This window comes from Bos indicus, chromosome 23, assembly GCF_029378745.1.
Source record: "Bos indicus isolate NIAB-ARS_2022 breed Sahiwal x Tharparkar chromosome 23, NIAB-ARS_B.indTharparkar_mat_pri_1.0, whole genome shotgun sequence".
NCBI lineage: Eukaryota > Metazoa > Chordata > Mammalia > Artiodactyla > Bovidae > Bos > Bos indicus.
The window spans coordinates 18360373-18374851 of NC_091782.1; the positions used below are offsets into that span (position 1 = coordinate 18360373).

At 52.3% G+C, this 14479-nt stretch overlaps 2 protein-coding genes and 1 non-coding gene across 6 annotated transcripts in view; 1 reads left to right on the top strand and 2 right to left on the bottom strand.

Moving 5' to 3' along the window:
• The first annotated feature begins 600 nt into the window (after positions 1-600).
• Positions 601-7137, top strand: SLC22A7 (solute carrier family 22 member 7). 2 transcript variants are annotated; one of them, XM_019986234.2, is made up of 10 exons: positions 603-1120; positions 1770-1873; positions 1986-2140; positions 2264-2432; positions 3450-3573; positions 3902-4011; positions 4484-4698; positions 4880-4988; positions 5718-5924; positions 6321-7137. In XM_019986234.2, the coding sequence occupies exons 1-10, from the start codon at positions 725-727 to the stop codon at positions 6373-6375; spliced, it is 1644 nt and encodes a 547-aa protein (XP_019841793.2). In that variant the 5' UTR covers positions 603-724; the 3' UTR covers positions 6376-7137. The 2 variants fall into 2 exon arrangements, with proteins under 2 accessions (XP_019841794.2, XP_019841793.2); XM_019986235.2 differs by lacking the exon at positions 5718-5924 and having other exon boundaries at positions 601-1120.
• The window catches only part of CRIP3 (cysteine rich protein 3), a 28844-nt gene continuing 21449 nt past the window's right edge, over positions 7085-14479 (bottom strand). The window contains exons 3-10 of one of the 3 annotated variants that reach the window (XM_070778022.1): positions 9889-10097; positions 9533-9627; positions 9054-9111; positions 8826-8957; positions 7974-8045; positions 7786-7880; positions 7641-7698; positions 7085-7474 (exon numbers count right to left, since the gene is read on the bottom strand). In XM_070778022.1, the coding sequence (XP_070634123.1) occupies positions 7413-7474; positions 7641-7698; positions 7786-7880; positions 7974-8045; positions 8826-8957; positions 9054-9111; positions 9533-9627; positions 9889-9931 (615 nt within the window). In that variant the 5' untranslated portion in view covers positions 9932-10097 and the 3' untranslated portion in view covers positions 7085-7412. The remainder of the gene's footprint in view (positions 7475-7640; positions 7699-7785; positions 7881-7973; positions 8046-8825; positions 8958-9053; positions 9112-9532; positions 9628-9888; positions 10098-14479) is intronic. The other 2 variants (XM_070778023.1, XM_070778025.1) reach the window with 2 other exon arrangements.
• LOC139179181 (U6 spliceosomal RNA) lies at positions 10990-11096 on the bottom strand. The gene has a single exon (XR_011563605.1). It is a non-coding gene; the product is annotated as a U6 spliceosomal RNA (small nuclear RNA).

A 14479-nucleotide genomic window follows, 5' to 3' on the forward strand; every position in this document is an offset into this window, starting at 1 on the left:
CCCTGAGTGAAAAAATGAAAGGGTGATGGGTCTGGGATCCCCAGGTCAGCCAGACTGTCTGGTGCGGTTTCAGGTGTGTTTCTGCCTGGGACATACTCTCCAGGTAGGAGTACAGGAAGGCCTTGTGTTCCCTTCCTGTGTACAGGAAGGGTTCTCAGCCGGAAGAACCCTTCACCTGGTTAGGACCTAGATCTCGGTCTTGCATCCCGAGCTGCCGGCCAGGCTGTGGCTACAAATAGACACAGATGAACTAAGGCTTCATAGGACAAAGGGCATCCAGGGAGAGCTGGCACTGTGCTCCAGGGGACTTCTCCTTTTAGTGACCCTTGGAAGCACTGCTCACCAAGGGGCTAGGGCCTCATCTCCCACACACCCAGCTACCCCCTGGCAGCTCAAGGTTACCCCACTTGGTCCTTGAGCACCAATATGTAAGTCACAGAGCCACAATGTCAGTGACTTCTGAGTGGATGGCAGCCCCTCCCGCCTCTTCCCCTCCTCCCCCGGGGAACTAAGCCAGACAGGCAGGGATCCCTGGAGACCTGGGTGGCCTGGGAGGGCCCCATCCTGGGCCAGCCCCTGAGGGCTGGATTCTGACTGAAGGCTCTCTGCTCATCAGTCTGTCTCTCCCGCCTCCAGAGTCCAAGGGTTCAAGTGGTGGGTGGTTTGAGCTGTGCTGGGCACTGTAGAGGGAGTCGGCGCAGGAGAAGGTTGGTGGGTAAGCAGCATGGGATTCGAGGAGCTGCTAGACAAGGTGGGCGGCTTTGGGCCCTTCCAGCTGCGGAATGTGGCCCTGCTGGCCCTGCCCCGGGTGCTGCTGCCCATGCACTTCCTCCTGCCCATCTTCCTGGCTGCTGTGCCGGCCCACCGCTGTGCCCTGCCTGGGGTCCCGGACAACTTCAGCAACGAGGATGCATGGCTGGAGGCCCACCTGCCCCGGGAGCCTGATGGCAGGCTCAGCGCCTGCCTCCGCTTCACCCATCCGCAGGCCCTCCCCAACAGCACGTTGTGGGGAGAGGGGCAGAACTCTGGGGAGCAACCAGAGGGCGAGCCCTCCACAGTGCCCTGTCCTCAGGGCTGGGAGTACAACCACTCGGAATTCTCCTCCACCATTGCAACCGAGGTACCCGAGCTGGGAGGTTGGGGGACATGTGAGTGAATGGGTCTGCCATTGCCTTGGGTGATTACCATGTGGGCATTAGATACATTACTTTACCTTTGAGAGTCTCCGTTTACCAATCTGTAGATGGGGTCTATAACTTTAAAGCACTGAGTTTAGTTCCTGGCTTGTGGTAAAGGCCCTGTGTGAGAACTGCTATTACCACTTGGGAAGTGATTAGGGTAAGGGAGGGGTAAGTTGGCTCCAGGGAGCTGGGGCAGAGATTTGAGAAGGGTTTTTCTGTTCTAAAAGGTGGAAAAACAATAGAAGACTCCTTCTCTCCCTTTTTTTTTCCAGGCCCCAGGTCTAGGATTTATATAATTCATCTGGAGGATGGAGGAGGTGGGGGACAGTCTGTCTGGGAAGGAGCAGAACTCTTGTCGTCATAGTCAAGGCCTTCCATGGGAAAAAACTGAGGTTGCAGGACTGCAGTGGGGGGCAAAGCTTTCCACCCCCAAGCTGGAGGGAATAGTTGGGGACTTATTATCTTACATGGAGGTACCAGGATGGCACAGTTGACCTCAGAAAGCGCCAGGGTCTGGGAGAAGAGGGATTGGTACCAGCTGGAAGGGGCCTATGCCCATAGGAGGCCCCTCCCTGCCTATTCCTGCAGTGGGACCTTGTGTGTGAGCAGAAAGGCCTGAACAAAGCCATTTCCACCTTCTTCTTCGCCGGTGTGCTGGTGGGGGCCGTGGTCTATGGATACCTGTCTGACAGGTGGGGTGAGGTAGAGGGGCCAATACGGAGTGGGGTGGGGAACCCTCTTCCACTAACTGTGGTATGGGACTTCCCGTCTACAGGGTGCTGACCCTGCGTGACCCCTGTGCAGGTTTGGGCGGCGCCGCCTGCTGCTGGTGGCCTACGTGAGCTCCCTGGCGCTGGGCCTGGCGTCTGCAGCCTCGGTCAGCTACATCATGTTTGCCATCACTCGAACCCTCACTGGCATGGCTTTGGCTGGCTTCACCATCATTGTGATGCCACTGGGTAAGGCACGCAAAGAATGGATAGGACCTAGAGGACAGGAAGGAAGCAGCAGTCAAAGGTGAGACTGAGCCCATCTGGCCCTTGCTAACTGTCTTCCTGCCTCCAACCCCTGCCCTGGCCCAGAACTGGAGTGGCTGGACGTGAGACACCGGACTGTGGCAGGTGTCCTGAGCAGCACCTTCTGGACAGGGGGTGTGATGCTGTTGGCACTGATCGGCTACCTGATACGGGATTGGCGGTGGCTCCTGCTGACTGTCACCCTGCCTTGTGTCCCAGGCATCCTTACCCTCTGGTGAGACTTGTGGGCAGTTGGGGAGTGGGAGATACAGAAGCCAGAGACAGAATGAATCACTTCCCAGGTGTCTCAGAGGTAAAGAATCTGCCTGCCAATGCAGGAGACACGGGTTTGCTCCCTGGGTCAGGAAGATTCCCTGGAGGAGGAAATGGCAGCCCACTCCAGTATTCTTGCCTGGAGAATCCCATGTACAGAGGAGCCTGGTGGGCTACAGTCCATGGGGTTGCAAAGAGTCAGACACAGCCGAGCGACTAAACACACACGCATGGACGAGATTTGAAAGAGAAACTGAGAGATGAAGAGAAATAGTCAGTGACCAAGAGAGAGAAAGAGAGACAAACATCGGTATAAAGAGGATGGCATCAGGCATGTTAAGCAGAGAAAGAGAGAACAAAATATAGATAGAGATGGAATGACAGGGGCAGAACCACTGAGAGATAGTGAGACCAGGACTGAAAGGCAGATTCAGAGGCACAGACAGAGCGACAGGGGGGATGGGGATGGAGAGATAGAGTGAAGCACAAACAGGCTGGTGCCCGGGACGAGTGGGGCTGGGGGCAAAGCCAGCACAGGAGTCCAGACAGGAGGGTGAGAGGCTGGATGAGGTGGCCATTTCACTGCCTCCCCCAAATGAACTGGTTTTGGATGATCCCTCTGGGTATGTCTGTGTATCTGTCTCTCTTTCATCCTATGCCCTCCTGGTCACCTGTGGGAGAAGTGATAGCTAGTGCTGGGGGCTGAGGTTTTGGGAGTGAGACCAATTCATTTGAGCAGAGCAGGGAATTCCAGGCTGTGGGGTACTTAGACCTGGGCAAAGAAGAGTGCGCAGAGGTGGCTATGAAATTGGGCCTTAACGGATGAATAGTTCATCAGATGAGGAGGGCTTGGGAAGGGAACATGTTCCAGGCTGAGGGTACTGTGTGGGGAAGAGCCTGGAGGCGGACAGGTGTGCCCAGGAGGGAGATGTGGCTTAGGGCGGTGACTCTGACTGAAGGGCCTCCTCCTGTCCCCCAGGTGGGTGCCTGAATCTGCCCGCTGGCTTCTGACCCAGGGCCGTGTGGAAGAGGCCCACAGGTACCTGCTCCGCTGTGCCAGGCTCAATGGGCCGCCTGTGGGTGAGGACAGCCTGAGCCGGGAGGTGAGAGTGAATGCATGATGTGCTTGTGTGCAAGTGCATGTTTGTGTGTGAGCGTGGGGGTCAGCAGGTTGTGTCAAGGGTCCCCTTCCTGGGGTCCACACTGTGCAAGAAAAGCTCCTGGACCCCCGTAGAACATCCCAAACTCTTCAGGATGTCCTACTGGCCCTGGTGGGCCACACCCTTTGCTCAGGGCCCACCCTACTCAGCTCCCACCGGCATCCCCTCCCCACCTACTGCAGCAGAGGACAGAGATCCAGGGAGAACAAGGTACCTTGCTCAGGCCTCACAGCCAACTCTGGCATCACAAACCCTCCTCCTCTCCCACCAGGCCCTGAACAAAGTAGCTGCCGCGGAGCGGATGGTCCGAAGACCCTCGTATTTAGACCTGTTCCGGACACCACGGCTGCGATACATCTCACTGTGCTGCATGGTGGTGTGGTGAGGGAGCCTGACCTGGGCCAGGCGGGGTGGGGGAGGGGCGGGCTCCAGCTGGTGCTGAGTGTGAGAGGACACGGGACAAGTGAAACTGTAACTGCGGGTGTCGGGAGGGTCAGCTTCTGGAGGGATTGGACTCTGGAAGGTCAGGATGGAGCCGGCGTCAGAGATATGCGGGTCAAATGCAAGCTCTGCTGCTTCCTTACTGTAAGCCCTTGGACAGGTAGGTCACTTAGCACCCTGAGCCTCAGTGCTTCTGCTGTACGACAGGACGCTATTAGTTCCTATCTCACGGGGTTGTTGTGAAGATTAGGTAAAGGCGTTTGGGCCACCAGAAGAGATTATGGGGACTGGGAAGGTCATGGGCAGTGGGCTCCGAAGGTGGGGAGAGATGGTCCCTCTGAAAGGCCTAAGGCTCCTGAGAGGACAATGGGGCGCGAAGGAGGACCCCTGAGCGGCATCGCGACCCCCTCAGGTTTGGAGTGAACTTCTCTTACTACGGCGTGAGCCTGGACTTGTCAGGACTAGGCCTGAACGTGTACCTGACACAGCTGGTGTTCGGGGCCGTGGAGCTGCCCTCCAAGCTGCTGGTCTATCTGTCGGTGCGCCACGCGGGACGCCGCCTCACGATGGCGGGAACGCTGCTTGGCGCCGCGCTCGCCGTGGGCCTCAGGATACTGGTGTCCCCCGGTGAGCCCCGCCCATTCCCGTAGGCCCCGCCCCCTGGCCGAGAACCCGCCCCATCCCATCCCGGAAGCCCCGACTCAAGGCCAGTTAAGTCCCGCCCTCTCCCGAGACTGCACCTCCTATCCTGGGAGAACCTCGGTTATCCGGCAAGGCCGGCTCACTGCCTGAACCCCTTTCCCTCCAGAGATGAAGTCCTGGAGCACTGCCCTGGCGGTGATGGGGAAAGCTTTTTCTGAAGCTGCCTTCACCACTGCCTACCTGTTCACGTCGGAGTTGTACCCTACCGTCCTCAGGTGAGGGGTCCCAGACAAGCCACCTGGAGGGAGGGCTTGTTAGTCACATCTCTTACTAACATCCTAGACACGTACACTGTACCCCGGTCCCTGTCATCCATTCCTTACAGACCTAATCTGAACCGTCTGAGTTTGTCTAAATCTGGGAAGAGGTGGGGCATTTAATCTTTACAAAGTGAACCTGAGCAAAGTCAGACAACTTCTCTGGGGCTCCTTTAAAAGAAAACAGTCGCAGAAGGCCTCATCTGTCCAACCCATCCCATCCTACTCACCACAGCCTAAGCAGAGCTGCCCTTGGGGGGTTGTCTCTGGACATAAGGCTCTTCTTTCAGGTAGCTATTGACAGGTGGAGAGGAGGTGGGCAGACAGCTGGGCATGTTCAGAAAGCCCTCTGTCTTCTCTAGCACAGCAGTCTGTTCCAGCTGCTGACCTCTTCCTTTCACACCATCCTCTCCCCATCCTCTTTCTAATGACTTCTTTATTTTCCTTCTGCAGTACCTGATTGGTACTATCAGAACAGGAGCCCATCCTCCTGTGGGTGCTGGCTTGGGGGCCCCTGGGCTTGGGCGGGTGGTGGGTGGGAAGACCACCTGAAAGAATCCCCAGTATTCGTAGCTGTCTGGGGAGAAGGGGGCAACAGGGCCTGCCAGCCCAGAAGGGGAGCCCCGTGAGGCATGACTGCAAGTAATTTCAGGTACCAGCCCTCTCCTCCGTCCTTTTTCTGAACAGACAGACGGGGATGGGGTTGACTGCACTGGTGGGCCGGCTAGGGGGGTCTTTGGCCCCACTGGCAGCCTTGCTGGATGGAGTATGGCTGTCATTGCCCAAGCTCGCTTATGGGGGGATCGCCCTGCTGGCTGCCTGCACTGCCCTCCTGCTACCAGAGACAAAGCAGGCACAGTTGCCAGAGACCATCCAAGATGTGGAGAGGAAGAGGTGTGTGCACAGGACTGTCTCTGTGTGAGCACGTGCATGTGGGTATGGGTGCCCAGGTCCCTGACATCTTAGATAAGATTCAGAGAGGGAGCCATGTCAGCACATGTGTATCCAGTCATGTATGCGAGTGTGCATGGGAGCATGACCTGAGGTGTGTATAAAAGTGTCCATGAGTCCATACCTGTGTGTGTGTCCAGGAAGAAGAGGATGTGTACACACACTCAGGTATGCCTACATGTCAGGGATGTGTCAGGCATGTGTGGGAGTCACTTGTGGGAGTGCATGTGTTTGCATGTCAAGAGCTGGGGGGAGCCCCAGGCCAGCCCTCAGGGGCAGGCTGGGGTGGTTGGCTGAGAGGCTAAACCCCACCATTGCTCATGACTCCTTCCTCCCCAGTGCCCCATCCAGTCTTCAGGAGGAAGAGATGCCCATGAAGCAGGTCCAGGACTGAGTGGTATTGAGGGCAGGCCCTCTACAGAAGTTCTGCAGCAGGGGCTAAGAGAACAGAAGGGCAGGCCCTGGGACTGGGGCTGGGGACAGCGAGCCCCCTGCCTGGGGCTGCAGTTGCTCTCTCTGTTCTCATCCAGCCTGACTATTTGGCCTCCAGTAACACAGCAGCTTCCCAGAATGCAGTGGGCTGCTGGAGAAGTCTAGCGCCCCTCTCATGGCTGGGAGGATTTTGTAAATACAGGTGCCCCTGGAGCTGTGGGATAAGCTCTGGATGAAAAGCCACTGAGTCTGGCCCTGGGTTCTGGTCCCAGCTTTGTTACTGACTTCTGGGTGACCTTGGGCTAGTGACTTTCCCTTTCTGGTCATCTCTCAAATGGATAATGAAGCCTCTTAGCAGACCTCACCACAGGATCTATCTCCTCTCATGCTCAAATGAGATGCTAAGGTGCTTCTTCTAGACATGGTGCTAAAGAAATAACTGTCCTATGATACTTCTGGTACCAGTAGGGCTGGTGGGCATGCTGTCCACTGTGTGGGGCTGGGGCTGCCTGGTGCCAGAGCCAGGGAGCCAGGAGAACAGAGCCCTTTGTTCCTGTGGCTGACTTTGCTACCTCCCAGGCACTCTGCAGGCTAATGCACCCCCTCACCCCTACACTCCCCACCCTGCAACCCACTGTCTAGGCCTCATGTCTAAAGAAGAATTGAAGGCATGGGAGCCAACATTTTATTGGAGAAGCAAAAATAAACACATGTTTTATGAGTACCTTGAAGTTACAGAATTTGCTGGGTCAAGCGATTGGAAAGACCAAGAGGCTACCCTTAAAGTGAGGTGGCCTGTGTCCTCTGACCAGATAGGAATGGAAGAAGGAGGAGTTGGCAGAGAAAGTCTAGACTCTGGTCTACCATGGAGCCTAGGCCCAGGCCGCCAGAATCCCACCTTCTCCCACTCTCATGGGACTAGAAAATTCTGTAGCTTCCATTGGACCATGGAGGGGTTGATGGAAGACCCGGGTTAGTGTGACCTCTCCTGTGAGTATTTCATTTAGATTTTATCTCCACGGGGTCATAGATGTAGCAGCCCACATCACCAATGTTCACACCTGAAGGAGAGAACCCCATCACCAAGGGCCTTGGGGTTGGGGGTTGCTGGGCTGAAGGCTGGAGGGAACTGGGAGGGGCCTGCAGTGTGTTTGACCACAGGGGAAATTGTCCACACAGACCCACATGCCATACTTCAGGCCCAGTGTCTGGGGTGGGGCTGCCCACCTTTGGGGCCAAACAGGTAGCCATAGCAGGGAATGTGGCAGTAGGGGGCGCCGTCATGCTGGGACACAGAGAAAAAGAGAGACGTCTCAGCTTGGCTCTTTTTCAGCCTCCCTCCAGCATAGTCACCCACCCCTGCCCTGCTCACCTCAGCGTGACTCCCAGCAGTTAGGGTCTTCCGGCACCGCTGGCACCTCAGACAGGGTCGGTGCCAATTTCTGCCCAAAGACATCACCGTCTCAGCTGGTGGAGGAGAGGTGGTAGTTCCAGGGACAGAACAGGAAGACCCACTTGCCTGGCACCACCGCCTTCCCCTAGCTTTCTGTTGTCACTTACCAAAATAGACGGGTTCCTCACAGCCTGGGCACAACGAGGTCTCCCCAGTGAATGTCTTCATGTGGGGAGGGCCTTTAAGAGGAAGAGGCCCCCAGCTAGGGCTAAGGTGGGAGCCAAGCCTAATCAGGGCCCATCAGCCCTGGCTTGTATATGGCACTGTCCTCTTCCAAAAGCCAGGCTCATCCCACAGCCTCCCACCCACATGGACATGAGCCTGCTTTTCTCAGGCAGAGCTGAGTCCCCTCTGACTCCATCTCCTGCCTCATCCCTGTCTGCAAGAGGGACCACCTGCTTCCTTCTCATCCTCCCAGGGCCTCAGGTGCCCACCAGCCCAACTCTGTCAGCAACCCAATCCTCAGGAAACCTGAGCTGATACAGGAGCTGGCCAGGGCAGGGGTGTCAGGTGTTGGGGAGCACAGTGTCACTGTCCACTCAGGGGATGAAGGAACAGGGAGAGAGAGAAATGAAAGAATGTGAGGGGCCGACCCATCTCAGTGACCCTTCACACTAGGTTATTCCTTCCATGGCCCTGAACTGGGAGAGGCCTGAGTTCTAGGCCAGCTTTGCCTCTGATTAGCTGTGTGACTGCACAAGTTCACTTGCCCTCTACAGACCATAGTTTCCTCACCTGTAAAGTGGGGGTGATAATGCCATCTGCCCAGTTTACCTCTTACTCAGCAGCTGACATGAGGAAATATCAGAAAAGGAGCCACGGAGAAGACTTTGCCGTGAACAAGTTGTAGGCATGTGAAGCGGAGGACTAGGTGGAATACTGCCACCTGGTCCCACCTCCTGTTCCATCCTGGGGAAGGGTCAGGAGGAGTTCCTTGGCTGGGGCCCAATCTCACTTACTTTTCTTGCCCTGAGGGAGGCCAGTCCTGGGCCTGGGGGGGCTGAAGCTGCTGGGGCTAAGGTGAGTGATGCTGGCAGGTGTGGGAGTGGGAGGTTTGTAGAGGTAGGAGCCCACACCACCAATGTTCACCCCTGCAGAGAGAAGAGGGGAGGTCAAGCTTGAGTCTCCAGCTCCCAGCCACACAGAGGGTTCTGCTATTCCCTGGCCCTTTCCAAACTGGTACTTACCTCTGGGTCCAAAGAGAGCCCCATAGCATGGTTTGTGGCAATACGGCCTTCCGTTGTGCTAGGTACAAGCAGAGGGAAGAGGACTGCTTAGGGCCCAACAGGACCTCTCCTGTGCCCCACAGGCTTTCCCCCAAGACAGCTGCCAGGTGTGGCTGTCTACTGGCCTGGACTGGAGGGAATGGGAGGAGTGAGGGGTAAGCTGGCATGCCAGAATTGCCACAGTGGCCAGGGAAAAAGGGAAAGAGCAGGTCAGGAAGCACAGCTGCTTCCCTCCCCTACCCCATAAAAGCCACAGGATCTATCAGGACAATTCAGGCTCCCCACATCCTGGCTCATATGGTGCCTATTGAGTAGGTGATCTTGGGAGTTGGCTACTGAGGCTGCCTTTGGTGGGCAGATGGGACTGAAACGGGGCAGGGGGGCTGGTATCTCAGGGATAATGAACAGATACAGAGCTGTGTGCACTAGCCAGGCCTCACCTCTGCATGCCCTCCTGGGGACAGGACGCTGTGGCAGTGCTCACATTTCAGGCAGAATGGGTGCCAGTTCTTGCCCAGGGAGCTCACTTTCTCTGCTGTGGAGGACAAGGTGGAATCGGGCAGAGGGGAGCCAGGCCAAGCTGAAGGCGCCCTCCTTTCCCCTCTTCTTCCCGCCCACCCTGGCTCCTAGAGGCGAGGGGGAGTGTCTCCGGGAGGCCAGCTCCATCCCGCCCGAGTGCCCTGCGCCCCACAGGTGGAAAGAGGGTCCGGAACTGGTCGCCAGCTCCTTGCATCCTCAGGGAACCCAGTAGCTCTCACTTGCCCCGTCTTCTCCCCTTTCTCCACCCAGGCCTCACCAAAGAAAACGGGTTGCTGACAACGCGGGCAGGTCCAGCTCATGGCTCCGCTCTGAGCTGCAGGGGCCGTACAGTGTAGAGGCGAGTCAGCCTTGGCTCAGTTCCCGCCCCCTCTGCTGGCCCCGCCCACGGCTTGGCCCCGAGCCTCTTAGGGCGGAATCTGCTGCTTCTTGGTTCCAATCGGCCGGCAGAAATTTAGACCACTCCACCTGGGGAACGCAGGAGACTTTTACTTCCAACTACTGTCTAGGACCAGTGGACAGGAGAGAAGGCCCTGAGGCTAGACTGGGAGGGGACGGAGTAATGAGGACGCCTGGAAAGGTGGCGATAGTTTCTGGTTGGTAAAGAGGGGAAAACTGTTCACAGTGTTGCTGCTGCTACTGCTGCTAAGTCGCTTCAGTCGTGTCCGACTCTGTGCGACCCCATAGACGGCAGCCCACCAGGCTCCCCCGTCCCTGGGATTCTCCAGGCAAGAATACTGGAGTGGGTTGCCATCTCCTTCTCCAATGCATGAAAGTGAAAAGTAAAAGTGAAGTCGCTCAGTTGTGTCCGATTCTTAGCGACCCCATGGATTGCAGCCCACCAGGCTCCTCCGACCATGGGATTTTCCAGGCAAGAGTACTGGAGTGGGCTGCCATTGCCTTCTCAGCGTAGACGCCAGGAAAACACTATTATTGCCCCGAAGTTAGGCATTCTTTGAAATGGTTTAATTTCGCCTCTCTAGTAGCAGATGGTTGAGAACGGAATCCGGAGCTCATCTCTGTTGAGCAAATTACTCAACTTACTTAACTTTCCTTCAGGCAAATTACTTAACTTTCCTCTGCCTCCATTCTTTTTTTTTTTTTTTTTTAACTGGAAGATAATTGCTATACAATATTGTGTTGGTTGCTGCCATAAATCACTATGAATCAGCCGTAGGGTAGGTATACACATGCCCCCTCCCTCTTGAACCTCCCCCCACAACCTCCCACCCCCATCCCATACCTCTGAGCTATCACGGAGCACCGGATCTGAATCCCTGCCTCATCCAGCAAATGTCCACTGGCTATCTAAGTTTACATACAGTAATATAAATGTTTCAATGCTACTCTTTCAATTTGTAAAAATATGGAATGGTTCTCCAATTTGCGTGTCATCCTTGCACAGGGGCCATACTAATCTTCTCTGTATCGTTCCAATTTTAGTGTTTGTGCTGCCAAAGTGAGCACCTGCCTCCATTCTTATCTGTACAATGAGTAGTGAAATAAATTTCTCCCTCATAGGATTGTGGTGAGAATTACATAAGTTAATACGTGCAAAGTCCTCAAACAGCACCTGGCACCTAAATGCTATTAAGTGATAACTATCATTATGATAGATCCCATAATGAATTCAAAACTCTTAGTTTGGAAGCCCCAAGACATGGTTTGCTCAGAAAATTATAATGCTTATTAAATTTAAAAGTATATTTCAAACAACAATTACATATTCCTAATTTACTTTAACATGTTTTAATATTTGTTAAAAGTAGTCCAGCAATGCTTCAAAGGACATTTCAAAAAAATATAAACCCATAAAATGAGAGAAAGTATTTGCAAACATATATCTGATAAGGATCTTGTAATCAGAAAAAAAGGACTTTTATGACCTAACAGACTGGTTCCAAATAGGAAAAGGAGTACGTAAAGGCTGTATATTGTCACCCTGCTTATTTAACTTATATGCAGAGTGCATCATTAGAAATACTGGGCTGGAAGAAGCACACACTGGAGTCAAGATTGCCAGGAGAAATATCAATAACCTCAGCTATGCAGATGATACCACCCTTATGGCAGAAAGTGAAGAGAACTAAAAAGCCTCTTGATGAAAGTGAAAGAGGAGAGTGAAAAAGTTGGCTTAAAGCTCAACATTCAGAAAACGAAGATCATGGCATCTGGTCCCATCACTTCATGGTTTTTATAGATGGGGAAACAGTGGAAATAGTGGCAGACTTTATTTTGGGGGGCTCCAAAATCACTGCAGATGTTGATTGCAGTCATGAAATTAAAAGACACTTACTCCTTGGAAGGAAAGTTATGACCAACCTAGACAGCATATTCAAAAACAGAGACATTACTTTGCCAACAAAGGTCCATCTAGTCAAGGCTATGGTTTTTCCAGTGGTCATGTATGGATGTGAGAGTTGGACTGTGAAGAAAGCTGAGCACCGAAGAATTGATGCTTTTGAACTGTGGTGTTAGAGAAGACTCTTGAGAGTCCCTTGGACTCCAACCAGTCCATTCTGAAGATCAGCCCTGGGATTTCTTTGGAAGGACTGATGCTAAAGCTGACACTCCAGTACTTTGGCCACCTTATGGGAAGAGTTGACTCACTGGAAAAGACTCTGATGCTGGGAGGGATTGGGGGTGGGAGGATGACAGAGGATGAGATGGCTGGATGGCATCACTGACTCAATGGACGTGAGTCTGAGTGAACTCCGGGAGTTTGTGATGGACAGGGAGGCCTGGAGTGCTGCAATTCACGGGGTCGCAAAGAGTGGGACATGACTGAGCGACTGAACTGAACTGATGACCTAACAGTAAAAAGACAACCCAATTAAAAACTGGGAAAAGAATTTGCATAGACATTTTTTCCAAAGAAGATATACAAAGGTTAACAACATATGAAATGACACTCTACAGCGTTTGTCATTAGGGAAATGAAAATCAGTACCACAAGGAGATATTATTTTAGACCTACTAAATGGCTATCATTAAAAAAAATGAGTGTTAGTGAGGATGTGGCAAAAATTGGACTTCTCATACAATGTTGATGGGAATGTAAAATGTGTAGCCCTTTGAAAAACAGGCAATTCTTCAAAAAGTTAAACTCAGAGTTACCATATGACCCAGCAATTGCAGCCCTAGGGGCAACTGACTACACAAACGCAAAAAGCATTTGTCCACACAAAAACTTGAACATGAATATTCATAGTACTAGACTAACTGCTGTTCACAATAGCCAAAAGGTAGAAAAACCCAAAGTCCATCAACTGATGAATGGATAAACAAAATACACTCTATGATAGACTATCTGTGATAGACTATTCTTTGGCCATAAAAAGAAATGAAGTACTAATTCAAGCTACAACATGAGTGAACCATAAAAACACTGTTAAGAAGCTGGACACATAACACCATGTATTGTATGATTTCATTTATATGAAACATCCAGAATAGGAAAATCCATAAAGACAGAAAATAGATTAGTTGTTCCCAGGGGTTTAGGGGAGGGACAGTTGGAAGTATCTATTAGTGAGGAACCAGGTCCTCACTTACAGGGAAATGAAAATGATCTGGCATTAGACAGTGGTGATATCTTGTGAATATACTAAAGATCATAGGTTTGTACACTTTAAAAGGGTGACATTTATGGTATGTGGATAATGCCTTAATAATAATAATGCCTGAAGGGAACTACTTTAAAAAAATATTAGTTCAGCAAATGAGGGGCAGAAGAGAGATTACTTTGCACCAGGGCCCCAGCTGAGGAGACAGTCTAATGAAATATCATTTAGAGTTTTGGGGAGTAAATGCTTCTGTTTTGTCAAGTCAGTTCAGAAAAGGCTGAAGGGGGCATGTGTGCTAAACCCATCACTGGGCTGCAACTGCCCTGTTGGGGGAAAAGGAGTCCTATTTGTGTCTTAGGAGTTGGAGAATGTCTCTGAACTTCAGTCCCCTCATCTGGGCAATGGGGATACGACTGGTGTCTCAACTTCTATTCAACACTCCTGTTTCCTCACTTGTCTCTGTGAGTATTTTCCGCTTCTAACAACACTTGTTTTATCCTCCTTAATGACTTCTAAAGGTGGAAGGCTTACACAATGTGAAATAAACTTTTCTATGCTTTCTCATCATTTCTTGTTTGGGGGAATAGTCAAGATCCTTAGTTTTGTAAATGTTTCTTGAAAGGATTCTTCAATAAACTTGAAAAATTACTCTCCACTGATATTTTACTGTCATGTTTCTGCCTCTTTCATGTGTTTCTTCTTCAAAAAGGCAGTTTGAGGTTCACTGCCTTTTGCACTCTATGGCTCTCTGAAGAAAGTCCCACATTAGGAGTTTGGGAGGACTTCATTGTTTTATTCCTGGAGATGCTGCCTCCTTTAGGAAGGCTAACTTCATCAGTCCAAGGATCTGTCCTCAGAATTTCCAGGGCACATCAAATAATCCTTTTCTAAGGTTCCCTACCTCTTCCTGCATTGGGTCACCTTGTGCCCATGCCTCAGGCTCCTGGTTGGGTTTTCTTTATCCTGGCATCCAGTATAGGGCTCCACACAAAGAAACAAGCATTGAACTGTGACTACCATGCTGCTTTCACACAACTTGCAAGGAGTCAGTGGGCAGGTCCTTTACTGCTCCCCATCTTCTGTGGCCTTCCTATACTGAATGGCCACAACAAACATAATATGCCTCATCTTTTCTATTTCAGTGCTTATGAAAGACTAGCCAAGTCTAGTCTTTCAAATACTTTCAAATATTCCTTTCCAAGTATTTGCCATCCATGTACAGGTACAGCAAATCACAGTATTCCACTCTTCTTCCTTGCCTGGCTTCCATTATTCTGACTCTAA